The sequence below is a fragment of the Heliangelus exortis genome, chromosome Z (assembly GCF_036169615.1).
Source record: "Heliangelus exortis chromosome Z, bHelExo1.hap1, whole genome shotgun sequence".
In the NCBI taxonomy this organism is placed as follows: domain Eukaryota; kingdom Metazoa; phylum Chordata; class Aves; order Apodiformes; family Trochilidae; genus Heliangelus; species Heliangelus exortis.
In genome coordinates this window covers 62,096,501-62,115,119 of record NC_092454.1, presented here as the reverse complement: position 1 = coordinate 62,115,119, position 18,619 = coordinate 62,096,501, and the positions used below count along the sequence as shown (strand labels likewise).

At 38.6% G+C, this 18,619-nt stretch overlaps 1 protein-coding gene across 1 annotated transcript; it reads right to left on the bottom strand.

Moving 5' to 3' along the window:
- Positions 1-814: 814 nt before the first annotated feature.
- On the bottom strand, positions 815-18,533 carry PLAA (phospholipase A2 activating protein). The gene is made up of 14 exons (XM_071730430.1): positions 18,303-18,533; positions 15,426-15,619; positions 14,082-14,182; positions 13,879-13,999; positions 13,369-13,536; positions 12,196-12,331; positions 11,530-11,699; positions 10,474-10,631; positions 9,325-9,544; positions 8,261-8,329; positions 6,493-6,564; positions 5,560-5,661; positions 2,109-2,279; positions 815-1,532 (listed from the first exon to the last, which is right to left on the bottom strand). The coding sequence occupies exons 1-14, from the start codon at positions 18,449-18,451 to the stop codon at positions 970-972; spliced, it is 2,394 nt and encodes a 797-aa protein (XP_071586531.1). The 5' UTR covers positions 18,452-18,533; the 3' UTR covers positions 815-969.
- Positions 18,534-18,619: the final 86 nt, after the last annotated feature.

Here is an 18,619-nt window from a genome sequence, read left to right as displayed (position 1 = left end):
TTTACAGTTGTACAATTAGAATAAATTATTTCAGTTGGAAAGGAACTACTAAAATCATCCAAGTCCAACTGCCTGACCTCCACAGAGCTGACCTGAAGTTCAAGCAGGTGGTTAAGGGAACACTGACACATGGCATCAACCACCTCTCCTGGAAGCCTGTTTCTGATGCTCAATCTTCATCTCCACATTTAAATTTCTCCCCCACTCTTCCATGATTAGAAAAAAAAAAAATTCTTTTGTAGCATATATTAGTGATGGAGTATTCCTGTAAATGGAAGTCAAAAGTCATGTATCAGTTTTTGTAGAAATTCAAGTAATTTTTACAAGCTACAGGAGAATCACCAGTGAAGCACAAAAGATTCTACTCTACTCTCAAAAAGTCACCTAGTTCTAGGCTAAAAACAGTAAGAGCCATAGAACAGCTAGGTTTGAAAAAGAAGTGGGAAAAAGCTGATGGAAGAATTAGGTAAATGCTATTTCCTTACCAAACCTACCAGCACATTTTAGCAGGGTTAGTATTAACCAATGTTAACATAAGCTTGTGAAAAGCACCACTGAACTTAAGTCCTCAGGGCCCCTGCTCTGCTGACAAAAAGCAAGGTCAAGACACAGATTCATGGTGCTGAAACTTAGAAATGTGAGTTGATGTGTCACTAGAGTTGACAGTCATTGATCACAGCCATTTCTAGCTTTCCATCTAGGTGACCCTGAAGTACCAAGATGGATTGAGTTCATCATGATATATTTTGATCTGAGCTACATCAGGACTTCCTGCAAAGATCCTGTGTACTATACACTTCAGAAAAGCAATCAATTGACAAACAGTGTAAAAAGTTTTATTGGCTATGTATCTTGCAACAAATCAAGTTTAATTAATCCCCAATATTCTCTCAGTTATAGTCTGTCATAAAATAGGAATAAAGCATTTTTTTTCTGCATACACTGTGTCTTCCAAGTGCTAATAAAAAGTTATAACAGATTAAGAACAAACCTACAGCATTCCTTTACTTTAGCTGGTTCTGATACAGAGGCATACTTTTTTACTTGAGAGTCAACTCCAAGAGACTTAGCTAACTGCACAGCATTTTTATCATCACTGATTAGTGTCCCAAGGGCCACCAGCAGTCTAAAAACGGCTTCAAGATCTTGAACAACTTCCATAACTGTGCTGATTACTGATAAACATTGAGCTTTGCCTTCAATGTTGTTGACTTTATGTAAACATACAGCATAGTTCAACGTCAGTGTGGCAAGCGCAATGTGGATGTTCTTATTGCCTGATTTCAATTCTATTGCTTGTGTCAGTATTTCATCTCTCTGTTCCATCATGAGCTTCTGGCCTGCCTGGCTGACAAAACAATTGCAAAGAGCTCTAAGGGCCAGCAGTTGGTTTGCTTGCTTTCCTGTAGGGTTCAGAAATTTAAGGAGAAGGACGATAAATTCTACAAGATCCTTTTCACCGCAGAAGTTCTCATTCACAGTGGGATGCTTGACAGACAATCTAAGAATGTCTAGGGCTGGAAAGACAATATCTAAGAAACAAAACAAAAAATATTTTAGTGTTAATATTGCATTACAGACGAATGTGCTGGTGCGTTTCTTTCAGATACTGACATTCTTAAACCCCTAGTTTTTCAAACAGACTCTGAGTTTAATGAAGGAAATGATTTGCATAAAGCACAAGTTGTTTGAAATTTATAAAGACAAATATTGACAAACACTTCAATAATCACAAAACCCATGCTCCTTAACTTAAAATAAACACAGTGCTTTGCCTCACACTTCTTCACTCTGTTTTCAAACAAGCCTTACACTTCTTTCTTGAGGATGCTCCTGCTACTGAAACGTAACTGATGTTTTTATTAAGTTTCTCCTTTATGTTTACTGCAAATAACAAAAACTTTACAATCTATTACCAGTTTTGCAATTCATGCCACTGCCCCTGCTACTATCAGTACTATTAGCATCTCCTTACCATCTTCTGGTTTCTACTTCAGTTTGTAAGCTCTTTGGGACAAACTCTGTGTAAAAACCAACACGGTAAGACTTTTGGTTCATGGGAAATTATTCATCAGCTGACACTGCAAAAAATAACTGCAAATATCTACCTTCTGGCCAGTTAACTGCTCTCCATAAAGTCTGAAGTTGCTGGGCTGTAGGTGCTTCTGTAGAGGTGCTTCTGTTGCATGTTGCAGACAGTAACTTTTCTAGGATTATTAAGTCATCTTCTGTAAGCTTATGTTCTTCAGTTGCATTGCCATTAAGTTCTTTTAATTTGCCTGTAAAACCAATAGAAGAGGCAGAGCTTTCTGACTGCACAACTTCACAAAAGGTCATCTTGAACGAAATACTACAAAATCACTTAACAAACAAGTTAAAACTATTTTAATTGGTTGGGGGGGGTGTTAGATTTTTAAATATTATTTTTACCAGTTTGATCATCTTTCTAGTTTTAAGTTTTTAACCACCACATACTGCTACTATAAAGTAGCCCACTAACACTGCAATATAAGGATTCAGAATCTACACCTTAGCCCACAAGCAGGCAAAAATGCAGAAAAGAATCACAAGACCATTAGTTTTTATAACTGAAGTAGTGGAAACAATAAAGAAACTCTATGTTCTTAGTGTGGTCAGTGGTTTCTTACTTTTACTTTTTATCTATCCCATTCCCACAATGGTATTGGCAACTTTATTTAGCCAGACACTGTTACAAAAGTGCGTGAAACTCAACTAAACTAGTTATCATATTTGAGGCTTCAAAACCAAACTACATGCTAAGACTGTGGCAAACACAGTTGTTCTTCAAGAACACTGGGCAAAAAATAACTAATACAGTGTTCTAGTGACTAAGTCTTTGCTTTTCTAATTAAAGTAACGGAAGTCAGTGTGTCTTGTCTCTCTCCATCTTCGTAAGTTCTGAACAAAATTCTACTGTAAAATCTGTGCAAAACTAAGTGGAGGCTAAATCTATTACTCATGACAACCGTCAGAAAAAAAAATTTCTAGTGTGTTAATCCCTTATCTTGTCCTGGAACAAGCAAACACCAGAGCGCAAGAAAATCCAGGGAAAGAGAACAAGGCCAGCTGAAGACTCTTCCTGGTATTTTTTCAACAGAAAATGAAACCTAAAAAATCTGTAGAAGAGCAATACTGCAGAGTGAAGCTTCCAGAGAGTCCTGTACAAGGGTCTCGTGTGAATGTCCTGAGGTTTAATACAGCCATGTGCAATGTCCTGCACCTGGATGGGGGCAATCCCCAGTATCAGAACAAACTGGGTGAAGAATGTGACAGCAATCCTGCCAAGAAGGATTAGACTGGTAGATTAGATCCCACCTGGAGTACTGCATCCAGCTGTGGGGTCACCAGTACCAGAAAGACACAGACCTATTGGAACAGGTCCAGAGCAAGATCAAGAAAATGATCAGAGGCACGGAATACTTCTCTGGTCATGAAAGGCTAGGTGACTGGGGGTTATTCAGCCCAGAGAAAATACTCTGGGGACACATTAGGCAGCCTTTCAACAAATAAATGGGGCTTATAAAGAAGCTAGAGACAGACTTTTTAGCAGGACCTATAGTGACAAAACACTGTAGGTCCTATCCCTGAAAGTGTTTGAGGTCGGGTATGATTCCATAATTTTAAAGCCAGGAGCTTGTCCTCTTAAAGAAGTTGAAGCAGAACTGCTTATTTTAATAAAAACTTCCTTATCAGACTATCTAGACACCTACAATATTTTCAAGCTCTTCACATAACAGGGAGGAAAGAAAGTGAGAGATTTTAAATTTGGACACCTCCAAGATGTTTACAAACACTGTAAATACAAACTAGTTTTACAAAACCTATAAAAGTACTAAGGCACTCTGAAATATGCAGGTAACAAATAGGCTACATATTCTGTGGAACATTTACAGAAAATACAGAAAAAGATAGTAGAATAGGAACGAAACAGGGTAAAGAGAGGAAAACACAAGCCAATAATATTGTGTACCAGGAGTATGATAAATACTAAATATTGTATATTATTTTTTTCTTTTTTGCAGAGTACTCTAATTAAATAGAGAAGTGACCACTGCAACATGTTAACTTTCAGAACACCTTACATTAGAACTTAATAAATCAAGCTCTGGGGCTATCAGGTGAACTAAACTTTCGTGAGCAAAATCAGAATGGGACTACACATGACCTGCATACCCAGCAGCTAGATAAAAAAGTATAGAATCATAGAATTTTCAGGGTTGGAAGGGACCTTTAAGATCACCTTGTTCCAACACCCCTGCCATGGGCAGGGACACCTCCCACTAGATCAGGTTGCTCAGAGCCCTGTCCAGCCTGGACTTTAAAACTTCCAGGGATGGGGCTTCCACCACCTCTTTGGGCAACCTGTGCCAGTGTCTCACCACCCTCATGGTGAAGAACTTCTTCCTAACTTCCAACCTAAATCTCCCCTCCTCTAGTTTGTATCCATTCCCCCATGTCCTGTCACTACCTGACATCCTAACAAGTACCTCCCCAGCTTTCTTGTAGCCCCTTCAGATACTGAAGGCTACAGTAAGGTCTCCTCGGAGCCTTCTCCTCTCCAGAATGAACAACCCCAGCTCTCCCACTCTGTCCCCACAGGAGAGGTGCTCCAGCCCTCTGATCATCCTCATGGCCCTTCTCTGGACACACTCCAGCACATCCATGTCTTTCTTGTAACAGGGGCTCCAGAACTGGACACAGGACTCCAGGTGGGGGTCTCAGGAGAGCAAAGCAGAGCGGGAGAATCACCTCCCTTGACCTGCTGGCCACGTTTGTCTTGATGCAGCCAAGGATCCAGTTGGCTTTCTGGGCTGCAAGTGTGCACTGATGGCTCATGTTGACCTTCTCATCCATCAGCACTCCCAAGTCTTTCTCCTCCTGGTGCTCTCAAGCCAGTCCCTGCCCAGCCTATATCAGTGCTTGGGATTGCCTTGACCCAGATGCAGGACCTTGCACTTGGTCTTGTTGAACTTCATGAGGTTGGCATGGGCCCACCTCTCCAGCCTGTCAAGGTCCCTCTGGGTGGCATCCCTGTTCTCCAGTGGGTCAGCCACACCACACAGCTTGGTGTCATCAGAGAACTTGCTGAGGGTGCACTCAATGCCACCATCCATGTCACCAACAGAGATGTTAAACAGGACTGGTCCCAACACTGACCCTTGAGGGACTCCACTTGGTACTGGCCTCCACTTGGACACAGACCCACTCTTTGGGTGCAGCCATCAGGACAGTTCTTAATTCATCAAGTGGCCCAAAGTAGCATAGTATCCAAAAGTACAAGCTTGATAAAAAACCCGAAATGAGCCAAAGGAAAAATAATTTGGTATCTTGTATTAGGCAGAGGTCTTGTGCAATTTACTCAGACTCCTAAGCCATCGAATACATGCACCTATAAAGTGATTAATATAATTTTGAAAAGGTCAAGGCCAAGAACAGTAAGAAGGCCATGGGAAATCACTTGTCTTTTTGAAAAGATCAGAATGAAGTTACTTCAAACAGATGAAAAAACAAAACCATCTTTGACATCAAAATACTGACCTAGTATCTGCATAGGATTGGCCTGGTCGAAGGTGACAGCATCCTTTTTCGGAAAATAAATATTTTCAACCTTATCTGCAGCTGACTGGTAGGCACCCATTCCTACATAAAGAAAAGACAGAAATTCAACAGTGTACCAAGCTGTCTGACATAGAACAACACCCTACCAGTAAGTCTTTCCTTCTGGACATTACTAAGAAAAGTTATCTTTTAAAAAAATAGAGTGCTTATGCAAATACCTGTCATTCCTTCCATTGTTTTTACATTCAAGGGTTTAAGCTTAAAGCAATACCTTCACAATCTTTTCTCCACCAATGTAAAAATTTATTGTACAAGTGTAAATTATTAATAGTAATTTCTGAATTACACTAACTGAATGACTAACAGTCATTCAAAGGAATGGGTATTGCAGTTAAGACATGAAAATTAAAAGGGTCATTTCAGAACAAAGATCTATCCTGACCCTGAATTCTTATCTTTTCATTACTTTAATGACAAATAGGCAAAGTTCTTATATACTAAATGATTTGCAGATATGTCCAAGTTACGTCACATGCAACAGCAGCATGAAATGTTTTTAAATATGACATACAATGACTTCTTAGAATCACAGGTGAATGACCAATATTGTGTAATTTCCATTAAATACACATAGCAATTTCTTTGGTCAACAACATGACTAACAGGAAATTAAAAATGCTCCCCAAACACAAAAAGATTACTAGCATGTATTTTAAAGCTTCTGTGCATTCCCATGTGTAAAAGGAAGGCTCTGTTATCCCTATTTCTGAAAAATTTCCAGAGTGCAAGCAACATCAACCCACTCATTATTTTTAAATAAGTGCAAATTTGCAACAGTATAGAGTCCACATTAAAATGAAAACCAAGGCAGAAGATCAGGCATGCTTTTCATTAGTAGGCATCATCTCTTACCTGTATATGGATCAACCCCACCCACTGGAGTTACTGCATTTGATGCTGAACCAGGAACATAGCGACCAGCACCTGAACAGGGACATTATGCTTTTTAAACACTACAGCTGGTAAAGAAGTACCATATATCTGAATTCAGTTACTAGCTTTCAACCATCACTACTAAAGGTGTGAAAAAGAGAAAGATCCTGACAGGATTAACTCCTGTAGGGAGAGGAGAGCAGGCCAAGCTGTTTGTGTGAATTTACTTTATGTAGAATTAAAACTTGTAATATATGTTAATGAATTTGTATTCATAACCAGTAAAATTTAGGATTAAACTGAGAAGGAAGTGAATAAAGCAGCTGAGACATGTTATTTTCCACTAGAACAATGTAACCAAACACAAGGCCAGAAGGAGATTAGCTTCTGTCTCGAAGATAATTAAAAGCGTAGGTCTTGTTCTTAAAACAAGACACTGCCAAGACCATTTAGGCGCCAGTTGGGCACCAAAGAATGTGAACATCTTCACAAGAAGGACATAAAAGATGTCACCACCAACAGATAAGAAGAAAGTTATGGAACATAAAGGATGTCACCACCAACAAATAAGAAGAAAGTTATGGATAGAGTCTGATAATTGCCTTGTAACAATTTAATGAAGTCAGCAAGAATTGAGAATGTAACAATGTTGTAACCTCCCCTTTTACTGTATAAATACCTTAACCCTTTCCCTTGGCCCTCGGAACTCTTTGTCCAGCGAGAGCTGGGAGTTCCCCGGATCCACAAATAAATACCTTTGCTGTTTAAAGGCTTAAAACTCTGCCTCTAAACAGTTTTATTAGGCCTTTTTGGCTTCAGGTGCTATTTGCACTTAAGGGATTAACAAGAAACCTCCAAGAAGTCTCCAGCACCTCCTGAAATTTAAGGTTTAAATCTATGCATACGTGAGGGTGGTGTTTGTGATGATGATGGCAGTGGTAATAGCATTCAGAAGCAGAGTAACCCACAGCTGGGAGACATTCTAGCACGGTCTCTGGCAACTGCTGGTGCAAAGGCCTTCAGCACAGCAGATACCATCACAAGCTCCAGGGGCAGAGGACAGCTGCCCAGCCCTCTGTAACTGGCACCAGCAGTGGCCACTCCTGTGGAAGATGGACTCACTCTGTGGCACTGAGGCCTCAGGTGATGGAGCTGCAGGGTCTTTCTTTCTGCAGAGATCATAGCCTGAGCCACACAAAACAATGTTATACTGCAGTATAACAAGAATGGAGAAAACAGAGATGGTGAAGGCTGAAGGCTGTGGAATATATTTGTGAACAGGCTGGCTAAACTAGTGAGGAAGACTTTAAACTAGCTATACCAAGGAGGGTTACATTCTAAAATTTAGAGTGAGAGGTACAAATAAAAGCCACGTAACAAGAAAAAATGAATAGTAAAGACAAAAAGAAAATTACTCTTATGATCATAGCCATTCACATGCATATCAGACTTTGATAAAACACAAGGTCTAAGACCTTAGAAATGGGGTTTGAGATGCTACTCCTCTGCACTCTGCACAGGACAGAGTGACAGGAGACAGACCAGACAGCAGAGGGCTCTCCTCTCCTAAACAGATCCGGACATGGTTCCACAGTGGAGGAGCCCACCTTAGCAGTCAGTCCAACACTGCTGCCCCAAATGGAGAACTGAAACAACCAGTGATCTGGAGCCCAACACTGAATGCCACTGAACACAATAAAATACTCTTCTTCAATACTACCAAGACAGACTACAGGTTTTACAGTACCTGTAAATGGGTCTGCTGCAGGTATGGTACTTGATACAGATGAAGACCCTGGAACATAACGTCCAGCACCTGGTGAAACAGTAATAAAAGTAATGACTACTGTGCACAGCTGGATGTTATTAGGATGTCAGTACTTTTCAGAAAGAAGCAGCTCAAATAAAGCGCCAAACAAATACACCTTATCATTACAATGTAAAAAAAATGCTATTCAATTTATACAGACATCCCCTGATGCTGAAAAAATATGAGAGGTAGCAATTTATTTTCTGGTGCATACACATTACATTTGGACACAGCCAAATCACAACCTTGTGCCTAAGTTATGTCTGAAGATGGATTCATGCCTTGCACTTGAATTTCTAGTTCACTGAAATAAAAAGATTTACCTCAATTATTTTAATGACATTTCATTCCTAACTTCCTCTTGGAGAAAGCAGTTGAAATAAGAGTAGCTTTTTTTGTAAATACGGTAGAGCAGAATGTAAATATTATACGTGGTTCAGTTTTTAAGTTATTAACTTGTTCTAGTTCCATTTTCTCCCTGGAAAGGGGTTATTTATGTAATTCATTCATAGCTAGATTTTTGTATTTTATTAATTGCATGAATAGCACCTGGCCACCTCTTACTAACATGAAAAGTGGAGTCTTCCACTGGAAAAAAGACTAAACTAAAAAATAAAACTGGCTTGATTACAATTCTCTCGAAGATTTGTTCTGATAAATACTTCACAAGTTCATAAAGTCTTCATATTTTTCTTGTCAGATCTATCTGTGCCTTTCCCTCAATCACTTGAAGACAAGAAGTGCAGGAGCCATGACAATGAAGTCTGCCTGAGCAGGCTGGGAGGTATCTTGAAAACTGACCAAGCCCAGAGGGTGGTGATCAGTAGCAAAACACCTAGGTGGAGGCCATTCACTCCAAGGGTCAGTACAGCATCTAGTCCCATTCAACATTTTCATTAATAACTTGGAAGATGGCTCAGCATGCACTCTCATCAAGTTTGCTGTTGACACAAAAAATGGGATGAGTGACTGATGTCATCATTTAAATTTAAGATTTTTACCTGTAAATGGATCTGAAAATTGATCACTTGTACTCAACAGTGTTTGCCCCTTCGTGTTGTCTATAATAAAGTTGGCCACCTGATCCAGAAACATAGGATTTAGATCATTCTTTTGCAGGAAGTTGTATGCAGTCAGCCAAGGATCATCAGTGATGTTATATGGCAGTTTGTAGGAGGGCCCACTTTCATTTACATCAATAGTAAAAACATAGTCATACTCCTTTAAGCAGAATGAAAATAAAAATAAATTAGAAGTCTGTCAGCACTTTTTACATATAGATGTATCAAATGCAGACTAATTATGGCCCAGGGCTAACACTAAAAATTTTAAAACTACTATTTGCAGATTGTACCAGTAATACTCTTCTACACAGGCTGTAAATAAAAAATGCTGAAACCAGATGCCAGGTTTTCCAGAATTCTCTGTCTCAGGAAGAGCTGACTAGAACAATGTATCATAATAACATGTGTGCAGATATATTATAAAATAACAGAAGTATCACATAACTCTCACAGACAGCTCTGGCTGCCTACTAAGCTAGAGGGCAGTCAGATGTCTCAAAAAATTCAGACAAACAGCACATTTCTAATACCAGAAAACAACAAGCTTCTAAGGTTGATTTAAACCACATGAGACATAAAATTAATATCTCTAAGGCGCTCCTTCAGTGCTGATACTAGTAGATACTTTTCTGTGCATATTTCAGTAAAGGAAACATTTTTCAGATTATCTGTCCTTAGGTTCAAAAGTTACTGCAGAAAGGAGTACAAAAAACCCAGTACCTAACATTTTCAGTAAGCCTCGTGCTGCAAATAGCAAGTGCTTCCTTTGGAAAGGACGTTAAAACTAACTTTTCAAAGTATTAGCAATAAATACTAGCGAGCTTGACAATTTCTCTATTAAAAGTTTCCTTTTCCCCCAGATAATTTGTCTCCATTGGCTTGCTGGCTTAACAAAATGTACATCAAAAGTAATAAAGCCAGTAGTACTTAAATTTATTCCTATTAGTAGATCAAAGACAAAAAGTACCAACAAAAACCTACTTTCTAAATTATATTTTATCGAAGAAAAGACTGAAATACACTTTTAACACAAAATGAATAATTTTCCTTAGAAAGGAATAAAAGCAATTGGAGCATTGCATATACCTTTCCTTCGAATAAGACCTTTCCAGATGTTTGCTGTGTGGCTCCAGAAGAACCAACAACATCACCAATCTTTATCCATCTTCCTTCACTAACACTCCACTGATATGCCTCTACTTTCCCATTATCTTTAATAAGTCGTGTCTGTCCATCTCTTGTCCCTGCAAGGAGGAGTGTTTTAGAGTTTGAACAAATTCAAGTATACAATTTACTTTAGGAGAAAAGTCTTCAAACAGCACTCAAATTTAAAGATGAAAAGGTAGCTAACCAACACTTGAAGTCTCGGCAGAGAAAGTAACCAGTTACATGGCAGAGCAAGAGAATAGCAGAAATCTTGACAACAGTATTTTAAAATTACAGTAATGATGCCTTAAGTCAAGTATTTCAGAAGTTCACCATTTTGCCAGAGGGATGACAATAAAAAAGGGTGATATTCTCCTGTGGTCTAACTAGATGGGAGCCTTGACACAATTATAAGGCTTATGGCACTTGCTTATCAGAAAAAAGGTCACTGGTTAATTTGCCACAGGAAAAAGTATTTATCTGTTTAAGAGTAATCTTAACTACCAACGCTTCCACTGTATTCTCAATAATCTCCAAAGTACCTGGAAAGTGTAAACTGACTCAAGACTACAAGATAAACAAGACAATCTCTTTTTCAAGTCAAAAGCTAAAGCAGAAAATTTGGATCTACTCTTAGGAAAAAAATAACACATTCAATAGTCCTTTTGCAAATTATGTAATTATTTTGTATTATATTGGTACAACTGATGTAACAGACACAAAACATCCTGAACATGCTGCAGGATCCTGAATTCTACCTTTTCCTACATTATTTCATAAAATAAATTTTTTACCATTTCAGTCTGCAAAAAAATAGATCTATTTAAACTACAGTCTTGCCTCCTGTAGAGGATAGTAGAGCAAAATTGAGATGTTTTCTTCCACAGCTGCATTGAAAGTGATCCAGTCCTTAATTTCGGAAACCATGGAAAATATCAGTACCTAAGAACCAAGATTTGGAGTAATCTCTAACATGACAGAAGTACAATTACTTACCAGGATCCTTAAGATGTTCTCTTCCAGGAAGGTCATCAGCATTAATATCTCCCAAATCACCAGTTTTAGGGTCAATGGATGCTTGGGAAAGCTCATTTTCAAAAGCTTGAATCTCTTCAGCACTCGCTGTACGTTCCAAAGACTCTGTAAATACTCTTATAATTCCATCACTGAATGGAAACAAAACATTCAAGCAGAAATACAATTTCAACTGTCAAAGTTATTACATACATTCTGATTTTGAGTTCTGTGTCACAAGAGATCACAATTATTTTTAACTATTCCTCCATTATTTTTATGAAAGGAATACACTCTCATGCTAAAAACATCCAGAGAAGGACTTAAGCAGGTTAGCCTATCTGTAGTATAATTTAAAAATTGACGTAAGATATGACTACCAAAAGGATTCTTTATACAATACCTGTCAAACCATTTTCAGTCTAGTCATGATTTATCACATTCCTGAAGAACTCGTTCTATGGCTGTGATTCAGATAACAAAAGAATGACTTCTGGATGAAGTATAACACATTTAAATTTAAGCCCCACACACACTTTGATAACTGTACTTATAGATATATAGAGTGATATCCAAGATACTGCCTGCAATTTCATCAAGGGTTTGCAGAGTAGATCTAAAAATACATTAAGAGTAAAACCCAGATACCTTGCACCAACTACGATGTCACCATTGTCTAACACACAGCAGCACCACACAGACTGAGCTGGGAGTCTGATTGTTTGAGCACATTCCCCTTGTTTCCAGATTCTAAGAGATCTATCCTCTCCAGTAGTTACAAAATCTGAAAAGAAAAAAAAAATTAAAAAATAAAAACTACTTTAAAAGTATATTTTGGTGGACTGTGATACTAGATGCCATTCTACAACTGGGAATCAAAACATAGAAAAAGAACCTTTCTGTAATTTAATACTTCTCTCAACTGCAAGAGAGCTAAAAGAAAGCCACTGCACAGTTCTCTTCTCGAAAAACCCACAGTGCATAAGCTGCAGGCTAGGCAGGCAGATAAGGAAATGAAATTCTGCTCAAGAAAACAAAACATTCCTTCCTCCTTTGAAGAATTACACAAAGAATTTTAAACAATTTTGTTACCATCACTGTTTCATCTTGCACTAAGCTTGCATAGTTTCACACTTGCTTTAAATTCAGATTTTTGTAAGGTAGGACTGTTTTTTTTCAGGAAACATGCATAAAACACTCTCCAAAATCTATGAAGTCCCCAATGAGGAATTTTGCTGCATAAAAGATTTATGACATACACATCGACCAACACACATGTACTTTACCTGTGGAAAAAATGTGCAAGTGTCCTATGCAACACACAAAAGTCACTGACTTGGAATTTCTCTTGTAACAATTAGTTCTGAACTTCTAAGCTTCTAACTCTGAAAACAAATGCAATTAAGCCCCACACATGAAATTCTTAACCTAAACTATTTATAACATACTTTGAAAACCCCCTGTGGAAGTAACTAAATTTACATTGTCTCAAACTGCTAAGTCACACATTACCATTTGAGTACTCCACAACAGTGCTGAATCATGGATGTAAACCTAGAGGATTATTTTGCCTATGGCTTTGCAGAAGTTTCACTGAGGTCATACAATTTGGCACAACCCAGGACCTTCTGTATCATCTGCTGCTGGAACAACTCTGCCAGAATGGGATCTGGAGTCAACCACAGTATTTTTTTAATTATTTATGCTAGAGGAAGGAAGTAAGCTAAATGCAACCTGAGTTCTTTAGTTAGTGTGGTTCCACAGAATAACAGAATGCCTACTTTTTCATTTCACAAGTAATGGTCACAAAAACAATCTCACCTTTACATCGAGGGAAGACAGAGATGCTGTATATGTAATTTGTATGTCCATAATACACCTGCAGACACTCTCCAGAGATCTGCCATCTTCGAACACTGGCATCATTAGCACAGGAAAGGAATTCCACTTCACTGAGAATAGCTAAACCTCTCACACAATCTTCATGTCCTTTACAAAAGAAAGGAAAACTTTTAATGCAGCTTTTTCTTTCATTTCTATTATATTCCATTTGCATTTAGCTCACATCTATATCCTGGCAACCTATGCACTATGGGAACAGTATTAAAAAAAAAAAAGACAACAAAATAATTGTTCATCATTCTATGAAAAAAAAATGTCTTTAAGTCATATTTTTAAGTCATGTGATTTCTAGGAATAAAAATTGAAAGACTTGAAAAATCCTGCCTCAAAACTGTTCACTTCATCTATGGTTTTGTGGGGTTTTAGTTTTCTTCCATTTTTAAAAGAACACACGACCTTGATGATATTACCAACTGCAGCAACATTTACCAGTGAATGTTCTTTCACATCTGCCTGCCTTCCACAGTTTAATGGTTTTGTCAGCTGAACCAGTCAACATTAATCCCTGTTCAGGCAGTATTTTCACTGCCCATATTGCAGCTGTGTGACCCTGCAAGAAAAACAACACTGTTAGACTTATCAAAATCAAATTCAGAGTGCCTATTTTATATTCAAGAAGAGGAACTTCATACCTGTAAGGTCATCATACATCTGTCATTCAACCAGACCTTGGCTGTTGTATCCCATGATCCACTTAACAGTGTGCCAAATTTTCCAGATGAGAGGCTGCAAACTGAAATGAACATTCAAATCAGCATGGACATGTTTCCTGCACTGCCACCAATATTATGCCAGCAATTGTAAAATATTTAATTAAAGATATTTAGTTGGTGTTAGTAGTATATTTAGTGTTGAGGAGACTGGGGAAGAAAAAAGTGGAACTGTGACACCACAGTGGAAAATGGACAGTATTCTACCTTTTTCACTTGTAATGTCCCACTTTTTCCCCACTTTAAAAAAAATCTAAGATTACATTTATTGCAAAATCTGTTTAAATGTTTTATATTACTGCATAAAAATCACTACAAATAATTTTTTGTAAAGGAATTTGTAATGTGCCTAGAACACCTCATCCTTTTTTACACTTCTGGATGGAGCATGTCACATGCTCTTTTAACTACTCATCAAATCTAGGTTTCTCATAAGGTACGTAAGGTATATTCCATGTCATCTTATTTTCTTTTTTCTTCTCCTCACAGAAAATCAAGATATTTATAATACAAAAATAATTTTTAGTTGCTGCTTAGCAGTTCAGGGTATTTTCAAGCCAGTTGCTGCAAACAATCTTTAACACATTTTTTAAAAGGCTCAAAACAACAAAGATCTGAAATGCTCATTTTTGATAGCTTATAATTACATTATTAGATTGTTCAAAAGTCTACTAAAAACTAGATCAGTTCACAAATGGGAAAACTTAGTATGCTACCATGAAAATGGCTGCATCTTATTTTATATAGATCAATAAAATGTACACAAGGTTGGTTTAATTTGTCACATGTTGCACTGACCTGACTAAAGAGATGAGACTTCTGCAATGAACTTTTAGTCTTCGCTACGTATTTAAAGCAGCAATTAATAATAAATCACCATCTAGGTAACAAAATGGGCAGTGAAAGTTTGTGTATTTAGGAAGCTCACTTTTTCTATTTACATCAACTTTGACATAAAAATCAGGCTTACTACACTGAGAACTAAATTAACTGCTTCTTAAAAATGCAACTCTTGACAAAAGGGTAATAATTTTGTAAACTGTTGTATGTTCACCCATTTGATAAAAGTTCAAACCTCTATCAATGCAAATTTGGAAGTCCCTGCAATGAACTGTGACTGCATGAACTGAGATCATAAAATCCGCCATAATTAAGTATTTTTCTGCATTAAATAGCAAAGAAGTAAAAATTTAGTAACTTCATTTGCTCTCTAACAAATCATGTTAACTTTTATATAACAAACTCCCAAATAAAATTGCTACAAACCTGTGTTCTTATGGCCTTTAAGGATGTAAAGAGGAGCTTTGCTGTCAACTGTGAAAATGCAAATATTATGATCATTGCCACCAGTTGCAATCAGCCCACGAGGATAGAGGTCACTTGGAGGTATGATGCACACACAAGATACAAAATTTGAGTGGCCACTCATGCAGTGCATTTCAGTAAAACCCCTGTTAAGACTGAACATATATGACAATCAGTTTAGAGTTATGATAGAAACAGTACTTATTAAGAGCCACTAAATTACAACAAGTGTTTTATAATCCACCTTTTGAGTTAATAACTATGCTTGCATTGTGCTAAATAAATACTATGGCTAACACAGAAAGAATGAAAAACTTAAGAGAAAAATCATATCCCAGCATTTTAACCTGGCAAGCAGTATTTAAAGCAAAACCAGTATTTAAAGCTTTTCAGTAATGGTAAGCCTGGAAGGATTTAGTTTTGGTTTTCCTTGATAAACACTACTGAAAATATGATCACAAGTAGGTGCAGTTTGCCTGTAGGAAATCTTCTGGTGTCTCAAGACTCCAATATGTGCCCTAAAACACCCTAAAATAACAGAGCATGTAAATGAAGGAAGTTCATTGCCTGCCAAATCTATTCACTGCCTCTTTATTGGGAGCACTGTAGATTTTTAATAGTTAAATAGATTATAACCTATTCAAGCAGCACGCTTATTTCTTCATCATAATGCTTCTTCAATAGTTACAGCACTAACTGGAGAAAGTTATTTATCACCACACAATGTGGGCTGTGGTGCTGTTTTGTCTGTTTGGAGTTCCTGCCCACCTCCCATCAGAACCATAACATACCTTATCACTTCACTCTAGTGCCTGTAAAGCTTGGAATAGATACAGAAATGCTAACACTGTAAATTCTAAATCACCCTCTCTGCTAAAGGTACAGAAAACAAATGAAAGTAACTTATCTTCTGTAGAATTTAAATAACATGAATAACATTGAGCAGTTTGCTTTCTCACTGAACTCTGTCTACCATAATCTCAGAGTTCTCAAAGCATAGGGAGATAATTACCAACACTATGATGCAGAATAACTTACTCATGTCTGCCTCAACAAGCCTTCAAAGATTATGGGTTAGAATTAGACTTTGCTTTCTGCAATGAACTTCTATGAAATTTAACAAGTTCTTCCCAGGACAGAACAAATTTTTACTTTAGTGATTTTATTTTTCAGTTAAATCTCATAGAAGTAACTGCACTTGCTGAAATCAAAAGCATGTTTTTCAGTCAGCATCTGCTTCTAAGACTGGTAAGACCTGATAACATTTAAAGTTCCTTCTGGAGACTGGTATGCAGAAAGCCACCAGCTTATAATAACTTCTATAGAAATCAACATCACTATTTGGTTCTGCTAAACTTCTCAAGTGGAGGAAACAAAAGGGAAGAAAAAGGGTCATTGTTATGGTTTTCATTAAAGCTAAGCTACTTCCAATGTATAAGTCTCTCTCCCTTATTCTTACTTTCCCTTTCTGGGAAGGGAGAAGGGTTAATAGTGAGCATCTGTCAGTCATTTATTTTCCAGCCCAGTGTTAAGTCTTGGCATTCTTCCTACCACTCAACTGCAGAACCACGGAGATCAACTTAAACATACATACAAGGATTCAAGAGAATTTGCCAATTATCTCTGTTTCCATGGAAGGCACCAGAAAGAATTTTTATGCCTAGTAGCTTCAGAATGCAGCTCACAATTTGAAACTCTAGACAGGTATGGAGGTATGTCCTGTGCCCTACAACTCCACCATCTTCTATTCAGATTGATAGCAGTAACTCTTCCAGGCATAATGATGTGCTGAAAGATCCACTGAATTCAACAAGACAAAACCAGTACAAGAAAACCCTGAGGAAGAAGAATGTTGCAGAAAATAAGGCTCAATTTTTCCACTTTTCTTTGTATTCAAATTTTCTGTCTAGTGTTTTATTCATATTCCATTTTATGTTGAAAGAAGTCTGCTCAGTAACAGCAAGAAATTTTTTTCAAAAATACTCAGAGCATACCACCTGTCAAAAGTGCAGCATTGGAAGTTAGCAGGGTTATATTCGTAACTGAACACCAAGAGGTGGAAACATGAATACCAGCTGGAAAAAAGATGCCATGATTTACAGACATTATCAGTATCTGTCTGGTTTCATCTGGAATAGAGCTCATTTTCCTTTTAGCAGTTAGGATTTCACTATTTTTTTTTTTATTTTGTTTAAGTCTGTCCTGTTTTGAGGGATCTGGTATGAGAAAAACATTGATAATACACTGATGTTTTCAGTTGTTGCTAAGAAATCAAGGACTTTTTCAGTTTCAATATTTTGCTAGAGTACAGATGCACAAGAAGCTGAGATGGCTCACAGCCAGAGGAACGGTTCCAAACTGGACAGTGCAATTCTCCATATCACGCAGTACCTTGCTCAGTATATAGATACGGGAAGGTTGCACTCTTCCTGGAACGCAGTTTCAGTTTTTTCACTCCTCCGGCATTGGGTGGTGAGCAACCGCAGTGTGCACCACTTACTCTTATGTTCTATTGCTATTATTATTTTATTTCAATCACCAAATTGTTTTTTATCACCACCCACGAGTCGTTTTACAAGCACAACCTTCCCCAAACGCAGGCGTGCAGGCGGTGATGCCTCAGCCGCTCAGAAGCTCACCAAAACAGAGTCCCACGGCCACGCACAAGCCCGCCCTTCCCCAGGCCCTCGCCGGCTCAGCCGGGAGTCCCAGGGGAGACCACAGCCGGGGAGACCAACCTGGCGGCTGCGCCTCCGCACCCTTCCTCTCCAGGCACACGCCGGAGCGGCCGCCCAGCACCGGCGGCTCTCCCGACGAGGGCCGCGGCCCGGAACTCACCCGTCAGGAGCCCAGAGCCGCGCAGTTCGGTCCCGCGAAACGGACACAAAGCCGCCCTGGGGAAAGAGGCCTCGGGTTAGACCTCGCACGTCCTGCCCATGCCCCACCAGGGAGCAGCGAAGCCGATAAGCGCCGCCTCCGCCCGCCATGGCGGGAGGCCGCCGAGATGTCCTGACACAGCAACTACACCCGCAGCCGCCACCACCGGAAGCCGCCGAGCAGCGTGCCGGAAGAGAAGTCCCGGGGCACGCCAGAGAGGTGCACAAAGACTCCATGTCCCGGCAGGCACCGCGCCCCAGAGTAACGGGAGGGGGCAG

Bases quoted from the DNA above. Each gene is read 5' to 3' on its own strand.
- PLAA (XM_071730430.1), bottom strand. From the start codon at position 18,451: ATGGCGGGCGGAGGCGGCGCTTATCGGCTTCGCTGCTCCCTGGTGGGG. The intron at 11,700-12,195 runs GTATCTGGGTTT...GTTTCCATTCAG, and splicing joins GACATCGTAGTTGGTGCAAG to TGATGGAATTATAAGAGTAT. The intron at 1,533-2,108 runs GTAGATATTTGC...TTTGTTTCTTAG, and splicing joins AGCAGTTAACTGGCCAGAAG to ATATTGTCTTTCCAGCCCTA.